The following is a 20,213-nucleotide window of genomic DNA, read 5'->3' on the forward strand; positions in this document are numbered from 1 at the left end:
TCTAAATGTATGCCCCATGATCGCTTACTCATTTCTTGGGTAGTGCAAGGTTGAGAGGCGCCCTCCCACGGCCACTCCGTCCGTTTTCTATTCTCCCCACCCCTCTTACCTAACTCTTCATTTATTTATTTTTCCATTCTTCTAACCCCTTTTCCTTCTCACAAAAACAAAATTAGAAAGATAAATACCCCCAAGGGCTGAGGTACTAGATGTAGGTTTCCCATTTTACTGTGTACTTAATGACCTGCAGTAAACTCTCACAATCAACTACTGATTCAGAGTTCTGCCAATAGGCAGGGTTACATAAGTAATTTGGTGCTACAGCGAGGCAGGGGGAAAAATGCAAAACCGGAGCAATGCACAGTATACTGGAATTATTTCTACATAGAGGATAAGGATAGTAAGCCCTTCCAACTATACTCACCCATTCATATATTTTAATTTCCTTCCCTCTGTTTCTTTACTTTCAGCAAAGTAGAACATTGCAGTTGCATACTCTTAATATTTGGGGTTCACATTTCCAAGACTTTCAATCAACAGGAAGATCATTTTTAATAAGTATTATAGCATAGTAGCATTAGCATATGCATTTAAAACTCAAGGTATTTGTAAATCTAAATGTAATTTCCAAAGTGATCTGGGAATCTGATTTTAAATGTTACCCTTTCTATAAAATGTGTGTAAACTTTATAAATGTTAAAACAAATAGCATTCCTATAATAAAATAAAAAGTATTTAAACAAGAAGGTGACCTGTCTGTGCTAGATTAATATATATGTCCATGAGTCTACTGCATAGACTGAAGATGAAACCCTAATAAATAAACTGTATGACACTTGCCTGTATGTAAATTATTATTTTCACATAGGTAGTGCTGAATATTTCTACAAAAAAGGTTTGTTATACTTTGCATATTGTATTAATTAGAGCTCCTCCCTCAATCCACATTATAATGGAATTCTTGATTTATTTTAAAATTTCCCAACAATAAGGCATATTGGTTAAAAAAAAACAAAAAAAACAATAAAATAAAACTCCTGATCGTGTTGAAAACCCCCCCAAAAACTTTAGATCACGGTTTCTTAAACTAGGTGCCACAGGGCACTTACAGAGAAGTCATGGATTGATGATCCAGGACCAAATCAAAATTATTTAACTGACTCTAAGGAGGACAGGCAATCACAATTTACTACATTTAATGTTTACTGAATTTCTTAATTAAAAAAAAACAACAACTTTGTCTTAGAGATGCAGTAAATGTTGATACTCTTTGGGGGCGCCGTGATCCAAGAAAGTTTGGGAACCACTACTTTAGATGTTAACAGCATGAGCGTGTTTCTTGCACAGTGGTTTATCCTTCTTTGAGAAAAAAGTTTGTCCCTCCAAACTCTCACAGCATACCTGCCAGGAAATAGAAAAAAAGACAATTACAATTTTGAAAAAAAATTTGAAACCATAACATCCTAACACCTACTTTTTTCCTGATTATGGGACAATATTAACTTGTATTTCTGAGTTTTAATTTATTCCCTCAATAGCAAAAAAGGGTTAACAGAAAACACTGATTTTGTATCTACAGAATAACTATTTTAATCAGGGGCGATTCCAACATGTAACCTCCGGCAGGTCTGCTGCCCTCTGCCAGTCTGAGCAGCTGGCTTGTGCACATGTGCGGGATCCAATGGCGTAACTAAGGTATTTGGAGCCCAGGGCAAATTGAAAAATTGACCCCCTCCTATGGGCGTGGTCACATGCCACAAGGGGCTTGGCCACTAAAAATGGGGCATGTCAACATTACACACACCCCTTTCTCATCACTCTGGGAACATTCCTTACCATTCCATATGCACCTTAATGCCCAGAGTAGTAGTGCCCCTCTTGGAATGCCCACTTTAGTAGTGCCCCTTATGCAATGTCCCCAGTAGCAGTGCCCTTTATACAGTGCCACAGTAGCAGTGCCCTTTATACAGTGCCCCAGTAGTGCCCTTTATACAGTGCTACCAGTAGTGCACCCTTATACAGTTCCCCCTATGCACTGCCCCTTATACAGTCCCCCCTATACAGTGGTCCCCCTTATTCAGGTCCCCAGTAATACCCCTTATACAGTACCACCAGTAGTGGTACCTCTTATGCAAGCCCCCAGTAATGCCCTTTATACAGTAACCCCAGTCTTGGTCCCCCTTATGCCAGCCCCCAGTAGTGGTCCCCCTTATGAAGGCCCCCAGTAGTGATCCCCCTATGCTATGCCCCTTATACAGTGCCCCCAGTAGTGGTCCTCTTCATGAAGGCCCCCAGTAGTGATCCCCCCTATGAGTTGACCCCTTTTACAGTGCCCTCAGTAGTGGTCCCCCCTTTGAGTTTCCCCTTATTAAGTGCCTTCCCTAGTGCATAAAACACACAGACACACACATAACACTGACTTGACTTACCTGAATCCCTGCTCCTGCCGCTGTCTGCTCCTCCCTTCTCCCGCTGGGTCCCGCTCAGTACTATGCGAGAGACGTCATGAAGTCTCTCCCATCACCCACTGCAGGAGCCGGAAGGCGGAGCTCACGAGTGAGCTCCAACTTGGCTCTGGCAGTGGACGCAGCAGCCAATGAGAGTCTGTGGGGTCTATTTACTAAGCAGAGTTAGGAGACAGAGTGAAAAGTGATAAGAAAGTGATAAGGTGCCAACCAATCAGCTCCCAACTGCCATCTCACAGGCTGTGTTTGAAAAATGACAGTTGAGAGTTGATTGGCTGGCACTTTATCACTTTTCACTCTGTCTCCTAACACTGCTTAGTAAACAGACCCCTGTTTGTGTAAGAGTGTAGTGTAGATCGCACTCACTGCGGCCTGCACTACACTGGCTGACTAGGGCGGGTCTGTACCGTGGCCGGCAGTGTCCCCCCGCGCCGCCGGACCCAGGGCACTAGCCCCAGCGGCCCTGCCCTAGTTACGCCACTGGTGGGATCACAATCCCACACATGCGCACAAATTGACAAGCAGTCCATGCTGCAGCCAGTAGAGCAGAGATAAAGCTGCCGATATGCTAAGCACAGAGGGACAGGCAGTCACAGGGAGAAAACACCTCTTCTCAGCCAAATATTCATAGGGATCCTATGGTAAAGCCACAGTATACAAGAGGCACACTGTCAGGCTGGCTGTGACCTCCATTTGGACAGTCCTGCTCTGATACATATTGAGGATACCTATTATGTTTGCAAATGTAATACAGCGTATATTGCAAGTTACTGATAATCATCTTTTCTGGTACAACGATCTAATACTCACTGAGCAGACAAAGCAGGTGTTATGCCAAGTATGTCCCAATGCTTCCAGGAACCGGTCTCCAGCTTCAACAGGGAACTCACATCCATGACAAATGGTACCAAACAGGGAATAATAATCTAAACAAGATATTGAATGTTACAATTAACTTTTCGAAAACAGTTTCAACCCTAAATCACATAAGAGTCAGAAATATTCTGTAACAGCAAAATACAATAAAAAAAAAAAGTAAAGATTGCTAAATCATATGGAAGAAAATGCCAGGGATGAACTTCATATATATTTATTTTAATACATGGACCAGTATTGCTCACTCGCTGTACAGTACAGATTGCTATGATAGGATGCAGACCTGCTTTTTTATTTTTAAAGATGAAATCAAATAACCCGGAAAGCCACTTATTTAGAAAGAACACTGTCTCAGTAGAAAAATGATAACAATGAATTTAACTTTAGAATGGGGCCAACAAGGCTCTGGGGAAACATACTATCCCACTGTATATCTTGTAAGCTTGTTCCAGAATTGCTCTGGAAAAAGAATGAATAAAGGTCAAATGTTAAACTAGTATAAATTACAGGGGTCCTATGTAAAAGGTATATGAATTGTTTAATATTACAGATTAAAAGCTGTACAATCAGGAAGACTTTCAAGATGCCAAATATGATCAGGTTTATAGTTTCACATTATACAAATGGTCTAAAAGGAAAGTGAATAACCAACCGTATAACATGTAACCGGTTAACTGAAATAACATCAGTTGTTCACTTAATTAGAAAATACATTTGTTGTAGTGCATTTTGTGGTGTATTTCATCGTGTTTAGTCTATTTATTTGATGCTGTCACTTCTGCTGTATGAGAAGTGTTTTATGTGGAGATTAAATTCCCTCCACAGATAATTTAGTGGAGAAGCGTCAGAACTAAACACTACAACAATGTTATTGATGTTTGTAAGTAATACCCCTTTTATACCAAAGTCCCCAGGTCTGACCCGGGATTTGGAACACGTTTCCAACCCCAATCAGACCCGGGACAACCCCCTTTTACACTGCGGCGCCGACTCGGGCCATTCACACCTGACCCGGGTCAGCACTGACCTGGCTGTCCGGCGAAGGTGACCAGCGCTTTTTCCCCTCCCTCCCCCTCCGCGACCTACTTACCTTATCCTGCAGCGGTCCGGAGGCAGGGAGAGCAGGTGGGGTGCGCTGCTACGTGCCGCTCGGGCAGACGCTGCTTGCAGTGGCCGCTTGGAGCTGATGTCATCTCCAAGCGCCACTGAAGCCGGCCAATCAGGCGGCATGCGGTGCGACCCGGGTCATCGTGAGCTGGGCTGCGCCATTTACATTGCAGGGTGACACGGGAACAACCCGTGCTCAACCCTGCAATCAAGCAGGGTTGGATCCCTGAGTCACTGGACCCGGGTTGATCCGTTTACACCGACTAATATCCTGGGGTTAGGCGCGTTCATGTGCATCAACCCGGGATACTTCAGTCGGTGTAAAAGGGGTATAAGCGATACAGAAAAAAAAGTTACTAACATTTTAAACAAATGCATTACAGGCATCTGTTTTACTGTATAACAAAAAGGGAAGTTACCCAAGACAGACATTCTTAACCTGCCAGTTGGTATACACACACAGGAAAAAAAAAAAAAGAAGAAAAATAGGTTGCCCGTAATTACTCCCATATTGCATGCACAGGTGAAAATATATATATATTTGCCCCTATCAGTGCACATTTGCACCAGCCTCAACACTGGAGCAATAGATCAGTTTGGAAACATGCATTTCTTTGTGCTACATTGCGCTGAAACACCACTCTTACACTTTAGAATGCCCAGTTACGCTCATTCAGCTGCAGGTGGAGAGCAAACGGAGTTGCATAGTGAACATGTGGATCAAAGTGACTGGACACCGATAGTAAATAGATCAACAAGATTATATTTACTATATAGAAAGGGGGGCCCTAGAGTGCACACCCTGAATATATATATATATAATGGGAGGTGCTACCTGTGGAGACTATTGTTGCAAACACAAGAAAAGAAAGTACAAGTGCACAACTCCAACATTACTAATTATATATAATACATTATGCAACAGAAATTTTGCAATACATAGAGGTTTTAGCATAATCATGGCCATGGTTATGGGCCTACCCACCGCGCCCAGGTAACCTCTGAGGGTAGGTCCCTAACCTACTGGGTTTGAAATCCAGAGCACAGGACACCCCCAATCAGGCTCAGCTGAGCCACCCCAGGGCATCACTCTAATGAGAGAAGGTGAAGTGTAAGAAAGTGTAAGATAGATAAGAGCAGCTGCTGCATATATAAGAAGGTGAAAAATACATATATATTAAACAAACAATAAAGATGCTAAAAGTGCAAAAAGGAAAATGTGTTTATAATGCGATGCCCTGAAGCAGCCCAACCAAAGCAATCCAGGGGACCCATGCCTCAAAAATCAACCCATAGCTGCACTGCAGTATAACATTTTTAAGGACTTACCTAGGATTGTGCCTTGTACTAAGGTGCCATCATAATGCCAGAATCCTTGCTTAAAACCAATGGGGAAGGGGTGCTAATCTAGGCTGAAGGCGTCTCAAACCTTCATGTGTGCATGGGAGCACACTAAATACAGTATATAGAAAGGGGGGCCCTGGACTGCACACCCTGAATATATATATATATAATGGGAGGTGCTGCCTGTGGAGACTATTGTTGCAAACACAAGAAAAGAAAGTACAAGTGCACAACTCCAACATTACTAATTATATATAATACATTATGCAATAGAATTTTGCAATACATAGAGGTTTTAGCATAATCATGGCCATGGTTATGGGCCTACCCACCGCGTTTTATGCTAAAACCTCTATGTATTGCAAAATTCTATTGCATAATGTATTATATATAATTAGTAATGTTGGAGTTGTGCACTTGTACTTTCTTTTCTTGTGTTTGCAACAATAGTCTCCACAGGTAGCACCTCCAATTATATATATATTCAGGGTGTGCAGTCTAGGGCCCCCCTTTCTATATACTCTATTTAGTGTGCTCCCATGCACACATGAAGGTTTGAGACGCCTTCAGCCTAGATTAGCACCCCTTCCCCATTGGTTTTAAGCAGGGATTCTGGCATTATGACTGCACCTTAGTACAAGGCACAATCCTAGGTAAGTCCTAAAAATCTTTATATTGCAGTGCAGCTATGGGTTGATTTTTGGGGCATGGGTCCCCTGGATTGCTTTGGTTGGGCTGCTTCAGGGCATCGCATTATAAACACATTTTCCTTTTTGCACTTTTATTGTTTGTTTAATATATATGTATTTTTCACCTTCTTATATATTGCAGCAGCAGCTGCTCTTATCTATCTTACACTTCACCTTCTCTCATTAGAGTGATGCCCTGGGGTGGCTCAGCTGGGCCTGGATTGGGGGTGTCCTGTGCTCTGGATTTCAACCCCAGTAGGTTAGGGACCTACCCTCAGAGGTTACCTGGGCGCTGTGGGTAGGCCCATAACCATGGCCATGATTATGCTAAAACCTCTATGTATTGCAAAATTCTATTGCATAATGTATTATATATAATTAGTAATGTTGGAATTGTGCACTTGTACTTTCTTTTCTTAAGATTATATTGACGTCCGTACTCTGTAGGTCCACCACGTGCAGTGATTACTGCAGACACCCTTCTTGGCAAACTGTCAACAAGTTCCTGGACCACAGCAGGCAGTGAGGGGTATTCAATATGAAACGTTAACGTCACTGTCAAAGTTAACGTTTCATATCGGAGTTTTTTTTCTGCGTTAAGGTATGGTGCGCGCTCCCACTTATCCCCGTATTCAATATAAAATTTACGAAAACGGGAAACTCCGAAGTTGGATTTGCGTAAAGTTACGAATTATTCCTTAAAACAATTGTAAGACCCCCCCTAAAGTTGTAAAAACATGGGGGAACACTATGGGTACCCCCGTTTTAGCCTTTAAATGAAAGTCGGGGATTTAAATAGCTACAGCAGGTGTTATTTTCCCGACATTGAAGAAGTGATGCAGAAGAGCACTTAGGTTATTTTTTTCATTTTTTTAAGTGGTCCCACCAAATTTGGGGTACATGAAAATGGGTACTAGCATATTTTGGTGTCCCTAAAGTAATTTTTTTAAAATTCTGCATTTGTGCACCTGCCGCTATAATTCTATTCTAGAAAACACCTGCCGCATACATGCAGAATAGCTCTGAACCTATTTCCCTATTGTTTAACAATTTTTTCCCATTTTTTTTTTGCACCCCAATTTTTTAATTTTTTGGGGTGTCCCTATTTTTTTTTTTACTTTTTTTGACACAGTTCTTTTTTAAATGTCATTCTCAGGGGTGCAGGCTATTTTTTTTTAAGCCTGCACCCCTAAACCCCAATTCTGCACTTTTTTCGACACCTATTCAATGGTGAAAAGTTATCACCGTTTTTTATCAAAGACTTGTCAAAACTGCGATAAGTCTTTGAAATTGAATAGGGTGTAAAAGTAAAACCTGCGATAATGACGTCATAATTGCGATATTAACGCAAAAATGATGTTATTGTACCCATATTGAATACCCCTGAGTAGGTTTTGCTATTCTGCCTTAAATACAGTGACCAACAGACACTGAAAAAGTCGAGTCAGCTTAGAATGCACCCGTCACTCCAATTAGTCTTAGAGGTTATCAGTGGGGTTAAGATCTGGGCTCTGAGCTGGACAGTCCATCCGGGTTACCGAATTTTGTGTTTACCAGTCCGGTGTTGCCCTGGAAACATGACAGATGGCATTGTCCTCCTGACAAAAACATTTGTTGTTTCCGTAGAACTGCAAGTTCTTGGGCCTCCCTATGAAGTGTTCTCGTCAAAACCGCCACATTAGTGGCCATTTGGAAATTGTGTGCAAGGGTATGCATTTCGCTTGCGCCTTGGTGTCCAATCACTTTTGTCTACATAGTGTAGATGTGTGGGCTTGGCTTACAATGCACGCACAGTGTGAAAACACTTGATATCCATCTGCAAAACTGACCTGCATTAAACTCTGCACTGGCTCCATAGTGTTTTACTACTGTACACTATCACCACATATGATACAAGTACCAATACTAAAAATTGGCATCCCAATGTCCATTCACATATCAACACAGTATATATAACCTTCTGACACAGAGGTTTCATTCTGCAGCACAGTATTTACCAATGTTCTTAGGCCTTGTATTCAAATCAAGAATTATTTGTGTGAAGTTTGTGTCCTCACTAAGGGGGTCATTCAGACCCGGTCGTTAGCGCCGATGCGCTGGGACCGGGTCGATGGCCCCCCCACAGAGCATGCGCACGCCGGCGCCATCATGCGTGAGACCCGCTACGGCTGACAGCGCCGGTCGTAGCGGGTCTCGGTCCAAAGGGGGCGAGCTGTCGATGTTGATTGACAGCTCGCCCCGCTTGGAAGGCGGGCCGGGGGGGATGGCAGCCCAAACGGGGCAGCCCATCACTAGTGATGTCAGTGGAGAGCTTCTGGCTCAGACAGAGCCGAAAGCTCTCCAGGGCTTACGACAAGGGAGATCCTACCCTAGGGTCTCGTCGTAAGCCCCGATGGTCGCGATGGTCTTGATCATCGCGACCATCACCTTAGGCGGTCGTAAGGCTGTGGGTGTTAACCCACAGCCTTACCACCGCAAAGGAGGACGTCTTGAAAATTCAAGACGTCCTCCCCTCATTCAAACCGACCAACTCTGAATGAAGTCCTATGTCTCCACACACGTTTCCTCCAGGGGCTAAAAAAAAATATACAGATAGATTTATTTTACTTCCAAATAATATGTATAGAAAAAACATGGAGAAGGGATTGCCCAACATGGTCATCAGATCTCAATGTTCTATTATTCTTTATTGATAATACGTTTACTTCAGTACCAAAAGCAGCTGCAACCAACACTCTTAAATACAATGTTAAAGCAAAATAATGCCTTATTTACATCATGCAAAATTGCTGAATCACTGCCCAGAAATCTTCTTTATGAAACTGAACTGTGTGCCTTAATTTGCCTTTCATTTCATTTAATTCACTGGATTTCAATGTCCTATGTTGCAGAAGCATTTTGGCATCATTTGCAAAGGAGCAGTGATCATAACCATCTATGGAGTAGGTCACCAATCAGCCTAATATTGCATACCAATGCAAAAGTGGGATGATAGGAATTAAATTAATGGGTGAAGACTATGCATTTGCATGGGCATTCTTTTTTTTTTCCACTCTTCAACTCTGCAAACACACTTGCATTTTGCAATTGATGTAAGTTGGTAGTGGTGAGCTTTATCTTATATATGTCTCTTTTTTTTTACAACTTCCAATTGGAAAAGCTTATGTGCCGTTATAAAGGCAATCCCAGTGAACCTGAACTATTGTGATTAATTTAAGCCCTAAATGAGACTAAACTGAGCACAATTTTCAGAGACCAATTAAACTATAAAACAGGATAGTTCTAGAGTGATAATTGAGCTCTGCTTTTGAACACCTCTTGCAATTTGTGCATCTTCCTTCATGTCTAGGCAACTTAAAGTGCTTTGGAATGATCATCTAGCCATACCGGTGTGAAACAAGCACTTTGTGTTGTGTCTGCCAATTTGTGCCGTGTGTAAAGATACAAAAACACAGAGTGACGTTAATATGTAATATAAATGTTCATATGTTGAAATGAACATGTATTGAAGAGCAAACACACAATGGGGCTAATGCAGATTTGAACATACACCTGTTGGTGGAGTGTATCTTGCATATTTACGTATGCACATAAGGGCCATGCATTGCAAGCGAGTCTACACTTTCAGGGCTGCAGGATGTTGTCACACAGGCAAAATTAAGTGTGGGCATGCAGACAGAATTGCAGGCTATGTAGAGTTGGACGAAAGTATACACCTGTTTCCAGGCTATTACTTGGCACAAGTATAGGATAGGTTCAACTGATAAGGACTACAACCACACCAAATATATAATGTATTATAAAGCCTTGTGTCATAAAAATTACTTTGCTCTGACACATACCTGTCTCACAGTAGGGGTCTCCATCTTCCAAATGGAAGACGCTGTTACGAATAGGAGTATGACAGGCTACACACACAAAACAGGAGACATGCCAGGTCTTCTTCAAAGCATTGATGACTTCCTGTCAGTTAAGAAAAAAGTGTTGATCAATAAACGATTTGGATATAAAAATGGTAGACAGAGGGTTATTGTGTTTTGCACTTGATATATTACAGGAAAAATGCTCAGCTTTCATTTTGGAGTCTTAAGAACCTGTTATATGAGAATCTAATTAATTATTGAAGCACCCACAACCTAGCTGACACTTCATTTTTTTAAAGTGTTTATTTCTGGTAATTGTGCAGATTAATTTTCTGAATCAATAAATATATGATTTTCATATAAGTGAAAAGACGTTATTACCCTTCTATGATCGGCATCATAACCTATATTGCAACCAATTCAATAACAAATCAAAAGGTTGTTACAAAACAGTTTATAACTGGATGATTTTAAGAAATCAATTCCCTCAATAATTCTTTGAAAGATTTTAAAATTTTTGGCTCCAATTAAAAAAAATAAAAATTTTGCATTAAAATAATCTTATTCCATCATATTTACCACCACCAGCTTCCTGCAGCATTTTGGAATATAAAACGTCTTTAAGCCTGTTATCGCCCTAAGTATATATCCCACCATACTTCCATATATCAATTACATTCATTATCTTCCCCCAAAAGTTCCTGGCTATTCACTGGAACCTAAAACTGAGTACACACTGAGCGATGTGTACCCAGCCGATATGTCGGCCTGATGGGCCAACATATCAGATCCTGGGTACACAATAAAACAATGTAATGAACGTACGAACAAAGCCACTTTCTGTCCTTCATTAACGTGCATTGAGCTGCAAACAGCATCATCAAATTTGATGTGCAGCACATAAAACCTGACGACACCGCATGCAACCAGGTGAATACACACTGTATGATATGGCCAAATCGTACAACATCATCTCAGTGTGCACCCAGCTTCCGCTTATAAAAGGCAGCTCAGCACAAAGCCCACCTGCCCCAATGTAAATTACTGTTGGTAGTGAGGTAAGACTCATGCCGCGTACACACTAGACGATATGCTCCATGAGTGATATTGTCTAGTGTTTCCCCTGCAGTGCTGGGCTCAGTGCAGTTAATGACGTTGAGTACACACACTGAACGATATTGTTAACGATATTGTTCAGTGCCGGCACCTTCCTCATCCCTGAACATGCGCAACCTGACAATAACGTCAGGTTGGCCTGCATGTTCAGGCGATGAAGGACATCTTCAACGACCCACGGGAGGACGCACCATTGGTCGTACACACTGGACAATATTGGACGCGATGAACGATGATATCGTTCAAATTGTCCAACTTATCGTCTAGTGTGTATGCGGCTTCAGGGGGAAATTTAACAAAGCTTGAGAGAGAAAGTGAAGACAGATAAAGTACCATCCAATCAGCTCCTGCAATTTTTCAAACACTGTAAAATGATAGTTAAGAGCTGATGGTTTGGTGCTCTATTTCTCCCCACTTTATCTCTCTCAAAGCTTTGATAAATCTCCACCTTAATGAAGTACCAAATTTCCTAACGTAGGGCCGTATTCAATTTGAAGCGAAAACCCGTTATCAGCGATAATTTATCATCGATGACGTCATTTTCGCGTGTTTCAATTTCAAAGACTTTCGCCGATGTGAAAAGTCTTTGTTTAAAAAATGGGGATAACTTTTCACCAGGTTTTACATGGCGAAAGAGAGTGCAGAATTGGGGTTTAGGGGTGCAGGCCTAAAAAAAAAAAATAGCCTGCAGCCCTGGGAATGTCCCCTAAAACTAATGTCTGTCAAAAAAATTATAATAATAAAAAAAAATCCAGGACACCGCAAAAAATGACCTTTAATTTTGGGGGTGAAAAAAATAGGGGACAAACTTCTAAAATAGCCAAATTGATTCCATAGGTGTTTCCAAGTATGCAGCAGGTGTTTTCTTCATTGCGGGTGGTAGCTGCAGGTGCATTTTTGAAGAATTTAATAAATAATTTAAGGGACTTAAAAATAAGAGTTATGGTATGACATACCTTTGTTAACTCTTTCTTTGAGGTCCATGGGGTCCACAGCCAATACGTTGGGGTATGAATCCTGGTCACCAAACAGTTAATACAAATGAGCTCTCTGCTCCCAGGATGCACCGGGTTCCCCATATACCCCACCCCCTGCCTCAGGTAGCCAGTTCGTTACCAAGATCAAGCAGGCAGAGACAAAACAAAGGGTAAGAAAGAAAAACCCATATTCATGAGTCCAGAGAAGACATTTTCCCGGAACCCCCCCCCTCCCCCCGGAACTACAGGTGCGTCTGGGTGGGTGTCCTGTGGACCCCATGGACCTCGAAGAAGAGGAGTTAACAAAGGTATGTCATACCATAACTCTTATTTTCTTCTTCGGGGTCCATGGGGTCCACAGCCAATACGTTGGGGATATCCCAAAGCACTAACCCTAAGGGCGGGGACGCTCCTGACTCTCGGAAGAGAGGAGAATCCTACGCCTCCTGAGAGGCAAAAATGTCAAAGGAATAAAATTTTACAAAGGTATGGATGGAAGACCATGTGGCTGCCCTGCATAATTGCTCAGCAGAAGCACCCCGGCGGGCCACCCATGACGGACCTACCGCCCTAGTAGAATGTGCCGTTACTGAATCCGGCACCCACATGCCAGGCTGTGTATAAGGCAATGAAATTGCCATGCGAATCCACCTGGCCAGTGTCTGTTTATTGGCTGGCCAGCCACACTAATGACAACCATAAAGCACAAAAAGTGAATCAGACTTCCTCCATTTACTCGTGCGTCTCACATAAATTCTCAACGCACAGACCACATCCAGGGAAGCCTCACCTGGCGAGAGACTAGAGCCCTGAAATGCTGGAACTACTATTTCTTCATTAATATGAAATTTAGACATTACTTTCGGAAGGTAACCCTCCCTAGTACGTAGTACTGCTCTATCTTGATGAAATACCAAGAACGGCTCACGAAAGGAAAGCGCAGCTAAATCCGACACTCTACGTGCAGATGCTATAGCAAGATGAAATACTGTCTTTGCTGTTAGCCACTTGATGTCTATTGAATTTAAAGGTTCGAACGGAGGAGCCTGTAAAACCTCCAGAACTAGAGTCAAGTCCCACGGAACAACCGGGGGAACGAAGGGAGGCTGAATCCTCAACACCCCCTGAAAAAAGGTCTTTATATCTGGTCTCAGAGCAAGTTTATGTTGGAACCAGACTGAATGAGCAGACACCTGTACCCTCAAAGAGGCCAGGCGAAGCCCTTTTTCCAGACCGCTTTGAAGAAAATCAAGCACTCTGGATATCAGAAATTTCTGTGGGTCATTCCTTTTCAGTTCACACCACTGAAAAAAGCTATGCCAAATTTTATAGTATACACGGGCTGAGGATGGTTTCCGTGCCTTCAGCATCGTCCGTATAACAGACTCGGAAAACCCCTTCTTCCTCAAGACAGAGGCCTCAAGAGCCATGCCGTCAAAGATAGCCGATGAAGATCCGGGTAACAGCAGGGACCCTGTAGCAACAGATCCGGTATCAATGGCAGAGGCCATGGAGTGTCTATGGAGAGAGACCGTAGATCTGTTAACCAGTGCCGTCTCGGCCATGCCGGAGCTATTACTATCACGGTGCTGCCCTCTTGTTTGATCTTTCTGACCACTCTAGGAAGAAGAGCAAACGGGGGGGGAACAAATATACCAGCTTGTAACGCCACTTTACTGTCAGTGAGTCTACAAACTCGGCTCTCGGATCTCTGGTCCAGGATCCATACCTGGGAAACCTTGTTGTTCCTTCTTGACGCCATCAGATCTATTTCTGGTAGACCCCACCTGTCCACAAGGTTCCGAAAAACCTGTGGATGTAGGGCCCACTCTCCTGCATTTATTTCTTGCCGACTGAGAAAGTCGACCTCCCAATTCAGGATCCCCGGAATGAATACGGCAGATATCGTGGGAAGAGGAGTCTCTGCCCAGACCAAGATTTTTGATACCTCTGCCAAGGCAGCCCGACTCATTGTGCCCCCTTGATGATTTAGGTAGGCAACCGCGGTGCGATTGTCCGACTGTATCTGCACCGGCCTGCCCTTTAAGATTTCCTGAGCCTGCACTAAAGCTTTGAATATAGCTCTTAGTTCCAGGATGTTTATCAGTAGCCGGCTTTCCACCACTGACCACTTTCCTTGGAAAGTGTGTGACCCCGTCATCGCCCCGAAACCTTGAAGACTGGCGTCGGTTTTGAGCAATGTCCAATCCGACACCCAAAAGGGGCGACCCTGGCTGAGATGCTTTGTCTGCAACCACCAGGACAGGGACAACCGCACCTCTGGAGAGAGACGCAGCAACTGAGACCTGATCGTCCGATGATCCTTGTCCCAGCGAGACAGAATTGCTGCAGTGGCCTGGAGTGGAATTGAGCGTATTCCACCATCCTGAAGGTGGCCACCATCAACCCCAAGACTTGCATGGCCACTAGAATGGATATCTGCCTGTTGCGAAGCAACCCGCATATTCGTGATTGCAAGGCAAGAATCTTCTCCTCCGGCAGATATATTTTCTGCACCACGGAGTCCAATCTTGCTCCCAAATGACATCTGTTGTACCAGACAGGGTGACTACTTTTGCCAGTTTATGATCCAGCCGTGACTGTACAGACATGATACTGTCAGCCTCAAATGATCCTGCAACTGCTGCGGGGACTGCCCTAGCAACAGGAGATCATCTAAGTAAGGCAAAATCCTGACGCCCTGGCGTCTGAGGTATGCCATAATCACCGCCATTCACCTTGGTGAATACCCAAGGGGCTGTGGACAGGCCAAAAGGTAGGGCCTGGAACTGAAAATGTTCCCCTCCTACCGCAAAACGAATACATTTTTGATGAGCCTGTGTGATAGGTATGTGGAGGTAGGCATCCTGTATATCTAAGGATACCATATAGTCCCCCCTGCTCCATTGCCAACACAAGCGATCGCAATGTTTCCATCCTGAACCCGGGGGCTCAAATAAATTTGTTGAGCTCTCTCAGATTCAGAATGGGCCGGTACGACCCGTTCGGTTTTTGAACCAAGAACAGATTGGAGTAAAACCCCTCTCGGAACTGATTATCTGGCACCGGAATCACTACCTCCGATGCTAGTAACGCAAGAATTGCTTTCTGAAGGGCCAAAGCTCTTTCTGAACCCTCCTGTGGGTTTACACAAAAAAACCTTTGAGGAAGAGTCCTCCAAAACATAAGGGCGTATCCTCGGGACACAACTCCTCGAACCCAGGCATCCTCCGTCGTGAAGTGCCAGGGCTCCAAGAACTGAAGTAGTCGGGCCCCCCACCCTGGGAACTCCCAGAGGGAGGCCCGTCCCATCAGGCCACTGGTTTATCCTGGACCCTAGATCCTGGACATTTGTTCTGCCAGGGCTTCCTGAGTCCTGCCTTTTTTGGTGGAAATCTCGCCGAGGGCTGACCCTTGGCCTTGCCCTGTGGCCGAAACCCTCGAAAGGACGCCCTTCTAATTTTAGACGAGGTTGCTGATGGCAAACCTGCCGTCTTTGAAGCTGCCATGGAGGCTACAATTTTGTCCAATTCTGGACCAAAAAGAACACCCCCTGTGAATGGAAGGGATTCTAGGGCCTTTTTGGACCCGGCATCTGCCTTCCAATCCTTTAACCAGAGAATCCTACGTGCCACCACGGACTCCGCTGAAACCCTGGAGGAAAGGATCCCTGCATCCAAGGCGGTATCTCCCAGATAAGAGGCCCCTTCTCTAATAAAGGAGATCATGTCCAGCTGCTCCTTAGAGGCATCTGGTAAAGACTCTGCAAAAGTTTTGGCCCACTCCTCAATAGCTCTTGCTACCCAGGCAGTGACCGTAGCTGGACGGGTGGCCATTCCTGCCAGCGAGAAGATTGATTTGAGGCAACTCTCCAGAGTCCTATCCGTGGCTTCCTTCAGCGAAGCCGCTGGGATTAGCAGAGTGGTACGTTTAATCAGCTGCGCCACATGTGCATCAACTGACGGTGGATTCTCCCACCTGGCACAGTCCTCTGCTGAAAAAGGATTTAGAAGCACCATTCTTTTAGAAGGATGGCTTTTCTTATCCGGACAGACCCACGCTTCCTCCATAAGTTCTGATAAATGCTCAGACTTTGGGAATTCTGCCTTAACCACCTTCTGGCGCTTGAACAGCCTTCCTAAGCGGAGGATCCCCTTCCTCGATATTTAATACTGATTTCACAGCCCTTATCAGAAAGGGGACATCGGCTACTGGGAAATGATCATCACCCTCCTCGGAGCTAGACTCCTGCAAAGAGTCCTGTGCCTGTTCCTCCTCAGAGGAGGCACTGGAGTAGTCACCCATGTGAGATGGTAAATGGCGCCTAGATTTAGGCTGCTTTGATTTGACAGCCTGATGAGGCTGAAAAACCTCCGAGGATGATGCCATAACCTTACCTGCACCCGGGTCCATCCAAGGCGGCCACATCATGGGCATAGGATGCATCTGCTGAGGCAAACCCCAAACCGGTGGTACCGGGGCAGCCAGCCGCTCCGCCAGCTGAGCCATAGCTTGAGAAAATGATGCCCAAGGGGGCTCAGGGCCTGTAACAGGCAGACTTAATTGGTGTGGTGGCTGTCTAAAACAGTTCCCACAAAGCCCATTTTGTAGAAAGTCCTGTGGGGATAAGCCTGCCTTGCAGGCGATACAGGATTTCAGCAACGGGGCTCCCGCCTGACCCTCAGACTCCTTAGACATGTCAACTATGCCACTGGTTCTGAGTGTATATGTGCTGCTTTCTACTCTCAACCCACACACCTGCAGAAAGGGAGAGACAGTGACAGTTTACAGGAATTACAGTTATTTTACAGAAGAAACAGTATCCATAGACGACAATCACATGTCATGCATAAACACTTCTATGAGTCATACGCATATAAGCTCTCACTACCACAATCAGCCTAGGCTTAGGTAGGATAGAGCCCTGTAAAACCTGAACCAGCAGTAGGAAAGGTATACTGAGAGACTGCCCAGCGTCCTGCAGCAGCAGCGATCAGAGAGCAACTGACATACACGCTGGCTGCCTTATATGGAGGCTGGGAGGAGCAACACACAAACACTGCACCAGAGTACTGAACTAGCGTGTGGATTGGGGGAGGTGCCGCCGGGGAAGCGTACCTATGCTGCTTAGACCTGCCCGGTAAACTGACCTGGCCGCCACCACAAGCCCCGGCTGGTCAGGAACATCATATCCCGGCGGTCTCGTGTAGGAAACAAGCTGTATGCCTCCCGACTGCAGCGCGCCTCCGGCAAGTCTCACTGCCGGAAGCAGGACCGCCACGTGGTCCCGGCATCGGCGGCCGCCGCAACCACCTGCTTACCTGCCATCCCCTTGATCCGGATGCGGTCCAGGGCATGAGAGCCCATGCCGAAGCCCTAGCCATGGACCTGCCAAGGCTAGTGGTGCGGCGCCGGAGGAGGTAGTTGCAGCGCGTGGCCGGTGCGTCTCCGATCAGACGCGAGGCTGCTTACAGGACAGTTCAGACCACCCGTCGAGATAGAGAGTAAACTTTTTTTTTTTTTTTTAGTTACTCCTGCAGTCCCACTGTCTATGTGGTGTACACACCAAACTGGAAGAACTGGCTACCTGAGGCAGGGGGTGGGGTATATGAGGAGGGACCTGATGCAGCCTGGGAGCAGAGAGCTCGTTTGTATTAACTGTTTGGTAACCGGGATTCATACCCCAACATATTGGCTGTGGACCCCATGGACCCCGAAGAAGAAAATATGCTTACACCCATTTTCATGTACCCGAAATTTGATGGGCATAGTTATTTTGCCCCAAAAAATAAGCTAAGTGCTATTCTTCACCCCTTCTTGAAAGCCGCATTTATGCACCTGCCGCGGCTATTTAAAAACCCCGACTACCTTCAGCAGGCAAAAAAGGGGGGTACCCATAGTAATCCCCCATGTCTGGACATCTTTAGGGGGGTGCCAGGAACATTTCCCGAAAATTCCCAGATTTTTTCTATACATACCTTTCCGCCGGGTCCCGATTCCACAGCTTCTGGAATGGAATACAGGGATAAGCGGGCACGCGCCCGACACTTTATCCCCTGCCAAACCTCCGATATGGAGCGAAAAGTCCGGACTTTTTGCTCCAAATTGAATACCCCCCTAAGTAGGAATTTATAAGCGTCAAAACTTCTATACGTGCTTTTGCCATGTCAATTTGACACAATCACTGGCTAAAAAAAATTAAGTAAAAAGAAAAAAATAAAAACAACAGGAAAAAAAATAAATAAATAAAGCATCACACGAACAAAGTCTCCTAATTATATACATCAGTCCTGTGTCTGTCCCTAAATAGCAAATCCATACCAAACAGCAGCTCTGTCTTTTATGTAGGATCAACCAATCAAAGCAGTTAGGGTGTCTTTAAACTTACAAATAAGGACCGTGGCTTTGCACATCAGGGAACTCGTGATTTCAGCTCTACAAGTTGCAATAAAAAATGTATACATAATTTTGCAAATTGCAAGCCCTAAGTTTAGGTGGTAAAGACTCCTATTATTCAGAAAAGCTACAAAGATATGCTTAGAAGTGAAAACCTTTATTATAGTGTGTGTAATATATATATATATATATTATATATTTCACCCAATGCAGCTTTTTTGCTGTAATCGGGCCCTGCACCTTTAAAACAGGCATCTCATTGGATTGCTGGTCAAATAGTTATGAAATGTGTTGAGACTGGTAGAAAGAAAGATGAAGTGTTACAAGTTTCCTGCACTCTTACAGATGACTATTCCAGCTGGGCTGGATACGCCGTTGAATAAACATTAGTAACAGACAGTTGATTAACGTCACATATGAAACGGCCAAACTCTTTACAGATTTCTTCTGACCCATCTATAAAACACACAATCTATGCTAAAGGTTTGTATGCCTATTTATTATATAATTTATGGTTCCTCCCTGATCATTTCCAGCTACACCAGCAAAAGAGCCCGTGAAACGTCATCTATCTGCTGCATTGAAAAAAGCACTTAGGAACAGTACTAATGGATTCACATCATGTAATCTAAAATATACCAAATGCTGTTGTCCCAAATTACACGGACAATCTGTCTAAAAAGAGTTCTGTAGCAGACACAGGGAACACGGCTGCCTAATTAAATCTCTATTATTTAAGCAGTTGATTTGCAGATAAGGCACTCAGGCTTACACAGACCTACACCTCCAAATCATTACGGTAACACCAGATCCTTGCAGCTCAAATGTCTCGCTCGAGAAAGTGGATAGCCCAGGGTGTCTAGGTTGTCTGCTGCATTTGCAATTGTTGAAAAACACAATAAAAAACATGCTAGCGTAGTGATATAAAGGAGACCAAAAATACATTCTGAAATTATAAATTTAAGAGCAAAGCATCCGTTTCTTGGATATTCCCTGGTTGATCAAGCTTATTCTGTATTTTCAGGCAACTCAACCAAAATAATTTTTTATGACAGTCTTAAATTCTAGCCTCTCAATTTCGAGATTTAAATTTTACTCGGGAGCACTTTCTGAAAGTATTTGGAAGTAGAGGTTAAAATAAAAGGAAGCTCCTAACAGATGTCAGCCTCATTTGTCTAATCAAGAGTCCTCTCTCATGCAACCCAGTGTCTCAGATCCATTGGTTTTCAAGTAATCAGCTCCTGTTCCAACCTGAGACAATCCCTTTGGCCACGTACATCGTGATCAATTTTGTGATGGGATCAGAGGTTTTCTGGCCCATTAGAAAAACAAAAAATGAATGTGTAAAACCAAAAATTAAGTGGATGATGCTAAACATTT

At 44.0% G+C, this 20,213-nt stretch overlaps 1 protein-coding gene across 2 annotated transcripts in view; it reads right to left on the reverse strand.

Annotated features, from left to right (window-relative positions):
- Positions 1-1,179: 1,179 nt before the first annotated feature.
- PDLIM5 (PDZ and LIM domain 5) overlaps positions 1,180-20,213 on the reverse strand; it is a 221,390-nt gene continuing 202,356 nt past the window's right edge. For both annotated transcript variants that reach the window (XM_088464425.1, XM_088464427.1), the window contains 3 exons: positions 10,324-10,444; positions 3,276-3,391; positions 1,180-1,401 (listed from right to left, as the gene is read on the reverse strand). In XM_088464425.1, the coding sequence (XP_088320551.1) occupies positions 1,312-1,401; positions 3,276-3,391; positions 10,324-10,444 (327 nt within the window). In that variant the 3' untranslated portion in view covers positions 1,180-1,311. The remainder of the gene's footprint in view (positions 1,402-3,275; positions 3,392-10,323; positions 10,445-20,213) is intronic.

This window comes from Taudactylus pleione, unplaced genomic scaffold, assembly GCF_031769625.1.
Source record: "Taudactylus pleione unplaced genomic scaffold, aTauple2 ptg000055l, whole genome shotgun sequence".
Taxonomy (NCBI): domain Eukaryota; kingdom Metazoa; phylum Chordata; class Amphibia; order Anura; family Myobatrachidae; genus Taudactylus; species Taudactylus pleione.